Genomic DNA, 14,146 nt, shown 5'->3' on the forward strand with positions numbered 1-14,146 from the left:
TACTATACCTCGAGCCCTAATTTGGCCAGTTTATACTTCATCTTGGTAACTACTAAGCAACCAGAGTGCTAGTCAAATCCACATACTACAACGACCAGAATGTCGTCTCGCCTGGGGCCAGGCACCATTGCAGCTCGTGGTCTTGAAAGAAATTCATTAGTTCGTCTGCGTGTTCTGCGAAGCCGCGATGTACCGCACGGTGGCTCCATTTTATTGAAGAGAGAAATTTGTATAGCAAACCATCGTGAGTAAGTGAGGTGTTGTGGCTGTCACTGTGTGCCGAGCGGGCACTAGTCTCGGCCCGATGGCGATCCCGGCAGGGGTTACCGAACCCCATCCCATAAACACCCAAGAAACAGCCACAATTTTCAGCAACTATAACTTTCGTCCAAGGATCCCAGCAGCAAGAAAACGCCGCAGACAAGGCATCAATGCAGAGGAAAATGAGCCGATCGCGAACCCTGAATTTACGACCGGCGGAGAAAACAACAGGCGGGTGACAAACCAGGATATCTAATAATATTTTAACAGCTTTAATGAGGCACTCAAATACCAGACTGAAATTATTAAGACAGTAAGAGCGGAGGTCCAAGACCTAAAAGCCAAACAACAGATTCTGTAAACCTATAATAAGAAACTGCAGAAAGAAATCCAGGCCCTACAGGCTAAACTAGAGACACAACCGCTGAATACCCCCGTGAACAGATCCTGGGCAGAAGTGGCTGCTGGTAATCCTCAACCAAACCCCGCAAGAATCATCCCGCGCCCCAGGAAGGAACCTAACTGTGTCCGAATTAGTACCACACCAACCCTTAATCAAGATGTTGACAACGATCAATTCTCAAGGGCCCTGCCCACTGAAGCAGCAAACATACACATCAAGACCGCCCTGCTGAACACAGGGACCACCAAAGAAGTACAAGTCACGGGCATTAGTACTACCAAAACAAGGTATGTCATCCGATTCCGGGACACCCAGTCTGCGGAGATAGCCTGGAACAGCACTAAGTAGCTGGAGGAATTAGAAAATAATACTAAAGTAGTAAAGCCCCGGTTTAGGATTATGATTCACCAAGTCCCAACTGAGGACTTTGAACTAGAAGGAAATAAGAAACAGGGGATCAAGAAGATTATAACAAAGAATAACCTCTATAACAAGAAATTCCAGATTAAAGATATTACATAGTTAAAGAAGAGGGACATGCCTCTCAGAAAATTAGTCTTAATAAAGATCTGGTTGGACTCACCGGAGGCAGTAGAATAGATTATTAATAACAGATTGTTAGTGGGGCAAAGATTTATCGGGAGCGTGGAACTCTACCGGGTGGAGAAGAAGAGATACCGCCGCTACTAATAATTTAGCCACCTAGCCTGGTCATGCAAGGAATGAGCGAAGTGCGGATATTATACAGGTTATCATGACCAGCAGCACTGCTTTCCAGGAATAAGACCAAGATGCTTAGACTGCAATGGAAAACACCCAATAAATAACCAGGCATGCCAGACATTTCCTAACCCCAGTCCATTCCAATGACAGCAAACCTTTGCATCTTACAGTTGAACATCATGAAATCCAGGGCAGGGATGGAAATCCTCATCAACAATCATTAAAGTCAGAACCTGGATCTTCTTCTGATTCAGGAATCACCAAAGACAGTATACTACACCCATATTAACCACAGTGCTTGGCGACTCTACCAAATTACGCATCCGGAAATACCTCGGTTCCGCAGTCTTTTTTATGTCAACCGGAGGATCTCCACATCAACACACTGCCAGATCCAGTGTGGTCACCCGGATATAGTGGCCGTCAAGGTTTGGACCCCAGAGCTGCAGTATCTAATGTTTTTGATCTGTATCCAGCCAATCGCGTTACATGACCCGGTTGAAGCAAACAGCGCACGCGAAATTTTGACAGAAATCCAGTAAACTATCCGGGAACAAGCAGAGCAGGGCGAACACATAACAAAAATTATCATGACCAGAGACTTCAACCGCCACCACCCGGCATAAAGCTACCGTGCGGTACATCGCAGCTTCACAGAACACGCAGATGAACTAACGAATTTCTTTTAAGACCACGAGCTGCAATGGTGCCTGGCCCCAGGCGAGATGATATTCTGGTCTCTAAATAAACCTGGGATGATATCAGTACTCGACCTCACACTTATTAATGACATGACACGGCTGATTAAATGCCAACTTTATCATGACCACTACGGGTCTGACCACAGGGGCACATACTCGGAGTGGAGCCTCCAACCAGAATAAACTAGGAAGCCCAAACCGAGAAGAGCGTACGACCGAGCAGACTGGGCCCGAGTAGACCAAATAATAATGAGGTCGATTAACCCACAGTTAAGAATTCAATCCGAGCGGGATCTAGATCAGGCGGTTGATTATCTGATTCAAACTACAATAACTGCGCTCGACCAGCATGTGCCAGTACAGGCACCGTGTCCATACTTGAAGCGCTGGTTCACAGCAGATCTCAAGATCTAACAGATAGAAGTTAACCAAGCCCGCCGGAGGTGGTAAGACAGTTGTGCCATCCTAGGATCTAACCACACAATAACCAAGGCAATGTTTGCAGAAATGCGCGCAAGAAGATGTAAATGGACAAGGACAATTAAAAAAATAAAAACAAGTCACTGGAGGGAGTTTCTTGACAAAGCAGGCAAAGATTATCTGTGGAAAGCAGCCATCTATATGCGCCCACAAGACGCTTATACGAGCATTCCAGTGATTAAAGTGGGCACGGAGGAGATAACTAACAACTAAAAGAAAGTAGAGACATTCCTTGATTTCTTTTTTCTAAAAATAGCAGAACCCGAAGTAAAGTAGAAAGCAATTCCACAGAAAAACTGCCATGGAAGCTAATTACTGAACAGAAGATTTACCAATCTCTCCAAGCCGCCAAGGGAACTACAGCCCCAGGTAGAGATAGAATTTCCATGCTTGTATAGAAACACCTGTGGATATACCTGAAAGCAATGATTATTACTGTCTTCACCAAGTCAGTGGATCTAGGCTATTATTCCAGACAATGGAAACAGGCGCGGATCGTAGTGCTGCGGAAGCCGGGAAAGCCAGACTATTCAGCACCAGGAGTATACTGACTGATATCACTACTGAGCATGCTGGGGAAGCTACTAGAAGCCGTTATGGCCCGAAGACTCTTCTACTGGGCGGAGAGATTCAAGCTATTCCCGGACACACAATTTAGAGATAGACCAGGACGAAATACCAAGCAAGCTCTGCTGGTACTGGCCAATACAGTATACCAAGCTTGGGAACAGTCTAGGATGGTAATGCTGATTGCATTTGATCTAAAAGGCGTGTTCAATAGAGTCTACTAAACCAGCCTTGACGCTCGGCTGCGAGTCAAAGGTATCCCACCGAAGGTCTAGTAATGGATCCGCAGCTTCATGGAAGACCGCCAAGCGAGCATTATATTTAATAATTCTGAGAATGAAAATTTACCACTGGAATATACCAGACTGGCACAAGGATTCCCATTTTTACTAATTCTATTTGGATTCTATAACTCGGACCTAGTGGACCAAGTAGTAGACTAAAATAGCAGTATATTAGCTTTTATTAATGACTATTTCCACTGGCGATCTTACCCAACAGTAGAAGAGAATATCAAGAAGATCCAGGAAGAAGATATTCCCTGAATTAAAAAGTAAATATAATAAACAGGTGCATTCTTTGCTGCTGAAAAGACTGAATTAATTCATTTTACCAGGCAGAAAGCAACCCACGGAAAAGGATAAATTATTATTGATAGCCAGGCTACTAAACCAGCTGACACTGCAAAACTTCTTAGAGTGATCTTTGACAAAGAGATGCGCTGGAAGGAATATATCTAAGAAGTGGTTAAATAAGTAATTAAAGTAAATATAACCCTGAGCGGGCTCAGACATCTCCGACCAGAGCTAATACATCAGCTATACCAAGCATGCGTAATACTAATTCTAGACTACATATCTACAGTCTAGCACAATCCGCTCCGAGATAAGATATATCTGTAATTTCTGGAGATGGTACAGAGAACAGCTCTTATCTAAATCCTTTCAGTCTTCCGGACAGTATCTACGGCTGTACTTAAAGTTGAGTTTTATATCCTACCAACCCACTTGCGACTCAAGCAGTGGAGATAAATAGTGGCTGCTCGCTTCAGCACTCTGCCAGATGACCACCCGGTTCACCAGGTAATACGCCGAGCAAAGGAACGCAGCACCTATACCCGCAGGGGGGCTTGCTTTCCCCTGGCTAAAACATTGCGAACCATGAACCTTGGGGCTGCAAGCCTTAGGAAGAATGACACCCGCCCACAGGGGTAGGACGAGAACTATTTCCTTACAACGAAGCATATTTGCACTTTCGTTGGCGCCGTCTTATGTAAGTGTGTACTTGCATACTCCATACCTTTGTAGGGTCGCACGTGAAGCAAGCGTCAATACACACCCCTCACCTTTCCCGGTTCTGGATGCATGATCGCTTGTTGCTGAGATCAGTTCTGGTGCGCTACAAGGAACCGCAATTAAACGCTAACTTTGCCGGACCCATACTTGGGGAGTCGTTTATACATCGATCACGATCAACAGAAATTCAATCCGTTTAGTGGCTCAGAAAGGACAATGACTAGCTAAGCAGAATATAGTGGGAACATCGAAAGTGCATGAGGATATGGGAATACCCAGAATAATTCTCATTTCTCAGGCCCTCAGGGCACTGTCCAAGTCTTGCACTCCCTCTATTGCCCGCCGCCGCCCGCGTCGACGTCACACAGCGTTAGCAAGAGATATAGCCCTATCCGCCGCGCTTTTCCAAGTCGGACTTGCTTATATGAGGTGAAACTCAAAGCGGCCTGGATGTAGTATAGTACTATCTGACACTACATCTGCTTCGGATTAGCGTCGTACATGTGACCCGTTGTGGTCATGTACTATGCTGGTCTTCGTGGTTACTTTTTATTCCTTTTGAGAGACCCATGCTTGCCGGACTGTCGCGGCGGTTGTTTTTGAAGTGATTTGGAGAGCGACCCCGGACTACCATTGGATGCGATAGTCGCCTGGCAACCCGGATCCACTGGCTTTCAGTTCCCCGAGCAGAGCTGGCGACCTCAGCATAGAGTTCAACGACTAGGTTGTAGTACTGCTGCTGGGCTCGCCGCTTTCCGTTGTTCGCGGTCGCCTTCTGGAACTGGACCCGCTCGAACGTGTGCCGGTATGGGGGTGGTGAAGGCTGGACTACTCCCGGATATTCCTCGTAACCCAGGGGCCTCTCAGTAGACTGATAGCCTTTTGGTAAGCCATGTAGAATGCTGCTTGATGATGCTTCATGACCAACAACCAAGTGCTCAGGCTGACAGGGCTGCAATATAACCCTTCCCGGTTTTCTGCCCGACTGCTTATCCCGTTTTGGGCTGTGTTGAACCAAGTCGCGGATTTCTGCGACCTGTTGATTCACAATGGCGGAGATTGACATGGCGAACCTTGTAATGCGTTCTGTCCACTGATTTGAAAGCTTCACGTACAACGGAGCGCTTGGCCAAGGTTGCATAGTAAACGAACACGAAATTGAAAAGTAGTTCCGCCTATAACACGCCCACTTATTATCAACCTGGAAGAAACCTTTATGTATCTCGGCCAGTATCTCAGGCTTGATGATTGAAGTCCCGCAAACGACAGGTAGAAGCAACATAGTGTCGTAGAAAGGAGGAGAGCCAGCAAATGGCTCTGGCAACCGCCCCTGAGCTTGGCCCATTAACATATTCTCTGCTCCGAGATACACAGCCTGAGATCGCTCATTAGAGTTCTTCAGAGCTCTATCTGCTGTTGCAAAGCATGCAGTTCTTGTTATCTTCCCCATATCTGAGAGCGGTGTTAAGAATAATTGTTGATGGAGACTGTAGGCTTCTGGATACCAATCACTTCTTCCAGAGGTGGACGCACTGCCAGGGACGACAATTTTTTGGGACTGCAGGCTGAGTGTCATATCGGCGGACGGTTGGCTGTAAAGGTCCCTGAATTTCTTAGTGATAGGCACATCCAACGGTGGATTAACAGTTGAGACAAACTCACAGTGAGGATACCCGATGGGATATGGTGTTCGACATTCTATGATACAGCATTCTTGGCGAATACGTGTAGAGTGAGTTCAACATCGGGAAGATTTTTCCTGTGTTTCACCCTCATCATAATAGATGAAGGGCACATGTTAGCCAAATGACATAATGGGAAGGAGAGTAAGGATGGGAGATGAACCAGAGCACGTGTGAGCAGGGCTCATGGGATTGGATGTAGGATACTGCGAAATACTGGAAGGACGGGCCCAGGTCAGTAAGCTGCATCTGCTGGACATTTTTCCCATTCTAATCGTCAAATCGTCAATAATGACGGTAGAAATTCGAAATCGAAAACATTTATATCCGACGCCTAACCCCACACCGGATCTATAGATTAAATTGCAACATGCGGCGCAGCCAGCATTTGCAAAGGTACGCTGAACGCTTGGTAATGCAACCAGATTGGGAAGACACTTACTGTAAATCCTGCATTATAGACTGTTGTGCGTTACATCGCAGGCCGTTGATAGCCGGTACTGTAAGCAGCTGCGCCAGAGGGTGGCCAACGGCACCACCCCTTCGGGCAATCTCCTCCTCAGCCATGGGAAGCCTGACAATGATGCTCCTGTATATTCTCCGTCGGTGGTTTCGAATCCTTCAGTGGAAAGGTGTATTGGAAGATCGGTACGCCTGGAAGAACGTAAACGAGCAAAGAGCTCAGGATGCGAGAAAGAAGGGGAAAGCCTGTCTCCGGATGTGGATCACCCGTGGGAAGCAATCAAACCGTGCGATGAGTACAGGCCGCTACTGGGACTGTAATCCGAAGGATAGGTGACGATAATGAAATATGAACCGTGGAAATCGAGCTTTCGATACATGCATAAAGTCCACGTGTAGTCACAGTGACTCGTTTGCGGACTTAAAATAATAACGTAGAAGGCTGCTGTTGCAAAAATCATTAAATGCAGGAGGCCAATTCGTGGCTGGGATCGCTTAAATTTGATTGAGGTAAGGTACACCGGGCAAACGCTAGATTGGCAGCGCCCAATAAAGGAACGGTATTTCTGAACGGCGATGGCTAGGGGTGGGTGTTATTCTCTCGGACTTGCAACCGCGTGGTTTGATGTACGCTATCGTTCTTATTTGGAAGCGTCAGAAAAGGTTAGATGCCTAATATAATGACGTATCCTATAACGCTGTCAAAAGTTCAGTTGAAGCTACTGGAAACGACTGCTTGACAATCCATCTAAACCCGCTTACGCGTTAATCACCTACCAAATTTTTTAAGCGTGGACTGCGCCTTCCAGGTTACTACGAGTTATTTAGATTAACCGATTCTAGAGGTAATCGGCGCAATACCCCTTGCATGTCCCAGAAAAGCAGCATTGACGGAAAGGTAACACTTGCCAACCCGATTTACAAGGGCAGATGCAAGATTCCGGTGTTTGCAGTGAGGTGAGGCGTCACCCCGCTTCCATAACTTAATATATATAAGTTCCTAAAACAGCTGCAACCTCTCACAAGCCCGAGAAGTCGTCGTTTGCGTCGCTGTGATGGCAGCGAAAAACTACTGCCTAGGGACACTGGTTGCTCGACTTGAGAGGAAAAGGCATGATTGGGTGATGCTGAATCCAGCTTTGTTTCCTTACTATAAGATCCTATCATACTATTACATGTCACTGGATCCCCTGTCAACCATGTTATTCGGCCTTTTAGGCCGATATTAAATGGTGGGAGATGAAAAAGCAAATCTTTTGTCCGTCGGGGTGCGTGGGGAATGGTGCATTCGCGTGTGTGCCGTTCAATGACCTTTAACACTTGAATTTACAGTAAGACAGACCGCTAAACAGTGTTCTAACAGTCGATTTATGACCTATGAGATGGGACCACCTCTGCTACAACGGGGGTTGAGTACTCCCAGGGTTGCGGCCTCAGTTTTCTGGAATACGCGAGGTAACGGTAACTCCCTTATCTTCCAGAGCCTTCCTTGACAACTACGATTTGGAACAGTATCATCACATACTTTCCCGGGATAGGCATGCCCTCCTGGGCCTTCCTCATTCTTTCTGGATCCCATTTGGAGCCATTAGGGCAACCCAGGGTCTCTCTAGGAATTGATTTCCGCGCCTGCAGTAACATACCTGCATACCCACTCTGGAATGCAACCGTTGCCAAGGCGGCCTAGTCTGTAAAGAACCATTGGTGGGAAATCTCTACGTTGCCGCGGAGGTGTGACCAACTCCGAGGGTCCTCGTGCTACGGCCCCATATTCCTTGCATGCAGATGCACATTCCTGTGCCAATCATCGTCTAAGGTGGAGTCTGGTATGGCTAAGAGCCTATCATGACAGATCTAAGGTGTATCCAGATTTTGTCCAACGATGCAAATATGCTATAATTTCAGTTCACAAACATCATTCCCATGTCTGCATTACACAATAGTAGGTAACTATTCTTGCCAGTCAGGTTCACTATCAAACAAATATTCTCCAGACCGTCGATTATACCAACCAGGAAGCTTGTTGGTCCCTTACCACCGCAGACTTTCGTGCCTGTGGTCAACGGCACAATCAGGTTCTCCTGCCGCCAAATACTCACTGCGGAAACACACGAAAATGTCTTCTTTCAGTTATGTATCCTCTAGCAAATTTCAGGAAGGATACAAGTGACTCAGAAGTGAGAGCCGCTTCGGTACAGAGATACTAAAAACCAGATGCAGGACTCTTCTATGCCTTGTCAATAAACGGATCTTATGTGCAGCTTACATCTTTTGCTCATATGGTGACTGCCAAGGGTGAGTGGCCTCTGGACGAACCGGAAAGACATCCGTACTCAAGCTTATACCCTAGCAGAAACACTGCAGACAATGAATTCTTTAACCCGGCACAGGCGTTGGAAATCATTCACACATATCAACCCAAAACTCCTAGCACAGTGGCAGACACAATACTTCATTATACCAAATTCAAGGCGGGTCAAGGGAAGATACGGGCTATTGCTTTATCAGGAGAGGCCTAAGCCAGTATAACAGTTTTCTTAGACGCCCCGAAGAAAGAGGAGGAACTAGTGGCTGCAGCAGTGGCCCTCGACTGCAACCAGCAGATGAGAAGGTCTCGCCAAATTCAGTATTGCTTTGATGGTGCACTGTTCGGTCTATACAGCCGAGCTAGTAGCAATTGACCACTCTCATGGATTTTTACTTGAAGTATGCTATGTTATTCTTTATGCCCTAGAAAATGATTCAATAGCTTAGTATATCACGTCTGACAATATAACATGGAAATGAACTCTTTGATACTATAACCAGATCAAATTTCCACCTTTTCTAAAGACCTTACAAGGTTAACTATTCTACGTGTTGATGTATCTTATCAATAATTTGGTGGTTGCTAAAATCGAGCCAGGAAACCCTAGTTTCTACAACCCATATAGATACTACAAGTACAGAGATTCTAAGGATAACGATCAGACATGATGCTTGCTTTTATAAAACTGGGGGCGGTCGGTTGTACTGGTTCGATTGATTGTTGGTCAGTATTTGGGTGTAAGGGAGAAAGCCCGTCATTGTGAGCAGGATGAGTGGAAAGGGTAATACAAATAATATTCTGGTGCCAAAGGTACGGTCACTTGAAGCAGTATCAGATCACAAATGATTCCTCTTGGGAATCACCATACCTTGATGAGTGTACATGTCATTGGGCAGCTTAGCCCTTACCGGAGCTTCTTGTGCATGACATAGTTACATCTGAAGATACCATGCGTTCATAGACTCTAGGCTCTACATAGTGGGGACTTAACAAGGATCTACAAGTTTGTCAGGAGAAGATTCGGCTTCCTCGATTCACATTATGATAGAAGCTTTTGTTATACAAATACCAAGAATTAGTAGGTATAGCCGGTGATGTCAACATCCGCACCGTGTAGTGAATATATGGAGACAGCCACCATAAGCCACCAAAAGCGAGACGCTTCGTCTTGTCCCTACTTTAGTCCTATCATTCAGCTGCTACGTACAATTTCCAAGCACTTGGACGTACTCGCAGCATCATCAGACCAATGTGAACACCCTATCTCCCCTTTAGGCTTCTCCAGCGGGATACTCATTACACGATGTCTAGGTTTCGCCGGCGACAGGGCCTTCTGCGTGCTTCTTCTGCCCAGGAGACATCCAACACCGAGCATTCCTACCGCAATGCATGCCAACGGGACACCCACCCCGACTCCAATTGCCACCTTCGTCAACATCTGGGGCTCGCCCTTGTTGCTGCTACTACCTTCTGTCGGGACAACAGTTACCGTTGTTGTAGGAGCAGCGGTAGCGGATAGGCTAGAAGAAGGATCTAAATCAAAATTGAGCAGTGTCGGACTCAGGGTGAATGTCTCGTGTGTATTGCAGCAAGAGGTAGAACTACCACAACACCAAAGTCCCTCTCCACAGGAGGTCAGTTGGTAGGTCCTGTCCGAGTTGCCGCCGTTCTGCCAAAATTATCAGTAAGACTTCCGTTGTTACACTGAGATAAGGCATACCTGATCACTGCAGATATCTTTAGGCAAACAATTCGTCGAGTTCCAAGACTGATCGGTGCAAAATTCCCGATAATATCCCCCTCCGCTTGTCAGACAAAGGCCCGTTGGATCACATTTATCCGGGTCGACACTGTTGAGCCTGCAGCACATTGAATGGACGCCAGGTATGGAAATGCACGGCTGGTATATGGAGTTGGCAATGAGGGATCCATCGGGTGCGTAACATGCTGTCGCAGCAGTCAGAGGGAGGTAGCTCGAGAGGAGCGTCCAGAAAGCGCCTATGTGTCTTTTCATGGTGGCCGGCCTCAAGATGCTGTTTTGATTGATGGATAGAACGATACTCTTAAATAGATAAAGAGGCAAGCTGGACATAAAACTCGGTTAATGGCTAGGGGGGCTGTACAGGGATGCGGCCTTCTGTCGTCTCCACGTTTGTGTATGCTTGCCCGCCTGAGTGCTACGGTCCATCGTCCAAGTTGCTGAAGGAACCATATTGTTAAGGTATTTTATGTTATTCCCACCAAAGGTTCAAGAGGAGACTGACCCCCGAGATCAAGCTACTGGCATGACCATCTATGGTGGTGAGGGATCAACACGGGTTGTGGTTTGTTGTTCATTTGGGAGTGGTGAGAAGATGCCGATGATAGTGAACCTGATCGGCAAAAAATGCAACGTGCCCTTGTCTTATGCTAACTAGAACCAAGCAATAGTTTGTTCCATGGCCGAATTTGGTTACACTACAAATGCGTTATAATTGGCTTTCAGCATTACCTAGCTCCACTCTGACTGATGACTGCCACGAAAGGTTGAACTGAAGGCAGAGAAAACACGGTCGAAGCACGAGAGTATCCAATGTTTTGGTCTTCCATGGCAAACATAAGGAAATCCCGCCATTGGCTCACAGTTTAGCCCCTTCGGCAATGGGTGCATACCAAAGCGGGTATGCAGGTGTGTGTTACTTCCTACAGAAACCTCTAGTCTCCCTAGTAGTCCCGAACGGGATCCTAAAATTAGAAACCCTAGTAGGACATGACCATTCCGGAGAAAATTGGGATGGTACTGTTCCAGATTGTGGTTGTCAAGGTTGTCTCCAGAACATAATGGAGTACTACTCCGTCCTGTTCATCAAACCAGGGATATCGCAGTCCTTGGAGAATTATCCCGCCCCTGTGTAGCAAAGATGTCCTCAATTTCCATAGAGATATGACCCCAATTTTAAACATTACCTGCCATTTGCCAGATAGCATCAGGTACATGTCATTGCAAAGCATATGTATATAAACGCACCGTTTTCCGCTCCTTCCAACGAAATCAGGATATTCGTTTCTGTCCGCCTCTAACCCTTTTATCTTTTAAGCTGATCGCACAATACGATCGACAAGAGGGAACGTGTAATAGGTACTGCGGAGGAATGCTATAGTAACAAACGAAGGTATAATCATATCTAGTCAGCCCTACCTTCTCTTCCAGGCCAAACAGCCAGTGTTCCTAAGGCGAAACGATGTGTGAACGGAGTTCTCAGCTGCCACCATACGATCAATGCAGCTGGGGCTGCAGCCGGCCCTATTTTAGCGAGAGCTTCATATATGCGGTGGTACCTAACTGCGAACACGAGAATTTTGCATCTGCTGTCGTTAGTCGGCGAAGCCTGCCCTCCCTTGATGCTCCTTCATCGGACACGCAAGGGATATGCGCAGATCATCCACTGCTCGCTCATTATGCCAACAGGCAGTAAAAGCGGCAACCCACTAAGGTACACACCGCAGAAAGCTGTGGGCAAGCAGCCCGGCATTCTAGGGGTACGAGCACGTGCCGAGTGGGACAGGATCCTGATCCATATATGCGGGCTTAATTTCTTCCTCCGTTAATATCTTAGAATGACACCCGCTCATATTGATATAGACGCACCTAGCATATTATCACCTCAGGTTTTCTTTTTTATTTTTTTTTTCGTGTATCTGACCTTTTTGTCCATTGAGTCGATGATCATGATGGAGAACGTGCCCCTTGCATCCGACGAGGGAGCCCTACAAACAGAACCAACTTACAGCAAGCCAGCTACAAGGCGGCAAAATCTCGCATGCACAGCTTGTCGCAGAAAGCGAAGAAAGGTGATTTCACCCCACAGCTTTGTAATTGCAATCACGTAATTGACCAAAACAGTGTACCGGCGCACCGCTTTGCCAATTTTGCGTGGCCTCAAACTCAGTATGCGTGTTCGAACTACATAAAGACAAGCGCAGAAAGATGGCATTACGACACGCCGAGGGAGCCAAGCAACGACTGGAGGATTTCCTCAAGCGTCTAATCATATTCCTTGCAAGCAAAAGTGATGAAGCGATTCTCAAATGGAGGAGATGCCTTGGCAGTGCTCAGTCGCCTGAGACGATATTTGAAAGCTTGAAAGTAGCGATGGCTGAGGTCCCGAACCTAGTCAACAGTGATAGGACCCCAGTGAATATCTTATCTTCTTGTTTGCTCCCCTTTCGTGAGCTTCACCGGTGCCCGTTCATTACGCCGCCGTAGGTTCGGGTCACGCCAGCGTTGTAAATCGCTCAAGAGAAACTATAATACAAGCCGCATAAGAAGAGGCTCCTGTCACACCAGTAGGGACTGCTTACGAGATAGTACGGAAAGATCAGGTCTTGACTTCCTGGTCATGCTCTAGGTAGGTCTTGTTCGATTGCAGGTCTAGCTAGGTTCGCTTTTTGTGGGGGCGGAGGCGCCCGTGGGCAGTCCTAGCCGCCTTTTCCCGTCGCTGTCTTCCCAAATCCCTTGCAATTGGTGTAAAGCAGCCTTGGCAGGCCTGTACGTTCAAGCCATTGCTCCGGCTTTTCATTCGCTCGATTGCCTTGAGCGACTTTCGATTATTGAGGCCCTGACCGGAACCTCTAACCCCGGTTTGCTCCAGGTTTGCGCCTAACTATGCATCCTCGGCATACAGCTAAATGCAATCACCACCGTTATCACTGGAAGTGGCTTGTCCACATCACACCGCGCTCTAACAGCCACATCAGGACTCTTATTACTTTTTTGTCGTATGGCTCTTTACGCTTGGGTTGTCCGTCGATCCGCTGAGGCGAAGGCAACTGTAGGCTAGTCAAGGCAACTACTGGCTATAATAACCTGGTCAACAGGAAAGTAAATGCTAGAAATGATGTCCCAGATGTACCTCATGTAACCATCTCCAAGTGTGCTTTGATACATAAGGTGATCAATTCCCCCATTTATGTTCTGGTTATTTCGCACCATATATCATATAGCATTTCAATCTTAATATTACCTTGAGTGTCCCTGGACTCTAGCATAGAACCTACTGTCGAAAGGGTCAGAGATTAGCCAGTTATATTAGATGCGAAAGGCCCCCGAAGGGTATCCATGACCTTATCAACAGAGCACCACAGCTACAAGACAATATGTAGTGTTTACTGGTGCCTACTTTGCATGTTGTTAATTATGGCATCGTCAATGAAGTCTAAGCTTAAACTCTAGAAAACCACGATTCCGGAGAAGGAATACTTATGAATGACACTGGAAGCTTAAT

At 46.7% G+C, this 14,146-nt stretch overlaps 2 protein-coding genes across 2 annotated transcripts; both read right to left on the bottom strand.

Moving 5' to 3' along the window:
• Positions 1–4,995: 4,995 nt before the first annotated feature.
• Positions 4,996–6,142, bottom strand: BO88DRAFT_306957 (p53-like transcription factor; the record flags this gene model as incomplete). The annotated part of the gene is made up of 2 exons (XM_025702438.1): positions 4,996–6,022; positions 6,093–6,142. Coding segments are annotated over 2 exons (1,077 nt in total), but the record flags the coding sequence as incomplete, so codon positions are not given.
• A 3,932-nt stretch (positions 6,143–10,074) lies between these two features.
• BO88DRAFT_352712 (uncharacterized protein) lies at positions 10,075–10,896 on the bottom strand (the record flags this gene model as incomplete). Its single annotated transcript, XM_025703605.1, has 2 exons — positions 10,075–10,551; positions 10,603–10,896. 2 exons carry the CDS (start codon positions 10,894–10,896, stop codon positions 10,075–10,077), a joined length of 771 nt encoding a protein of 256 aa, XP_025557469.1.
• Between the last annotated feature and the right edge of the window lie 3,250 nt (positions 10,897–14,146).

This window comes from Aspergillus vadensis (genome assembly GCF_003184925.1).
Source record: "Aspergillus vadensis CBS 113365 unplaced genomic scaffold BO88scaffold_37, whole genome shotgun sequence".
Taxonomy (NCBI): domain Eukaryota; kingdom Fungi; phylum Ascomycota; class Eurotiomycetes; order Eurotiales; family Aspergillaceae; genus Aspergillus; species Aspergillus vadensis.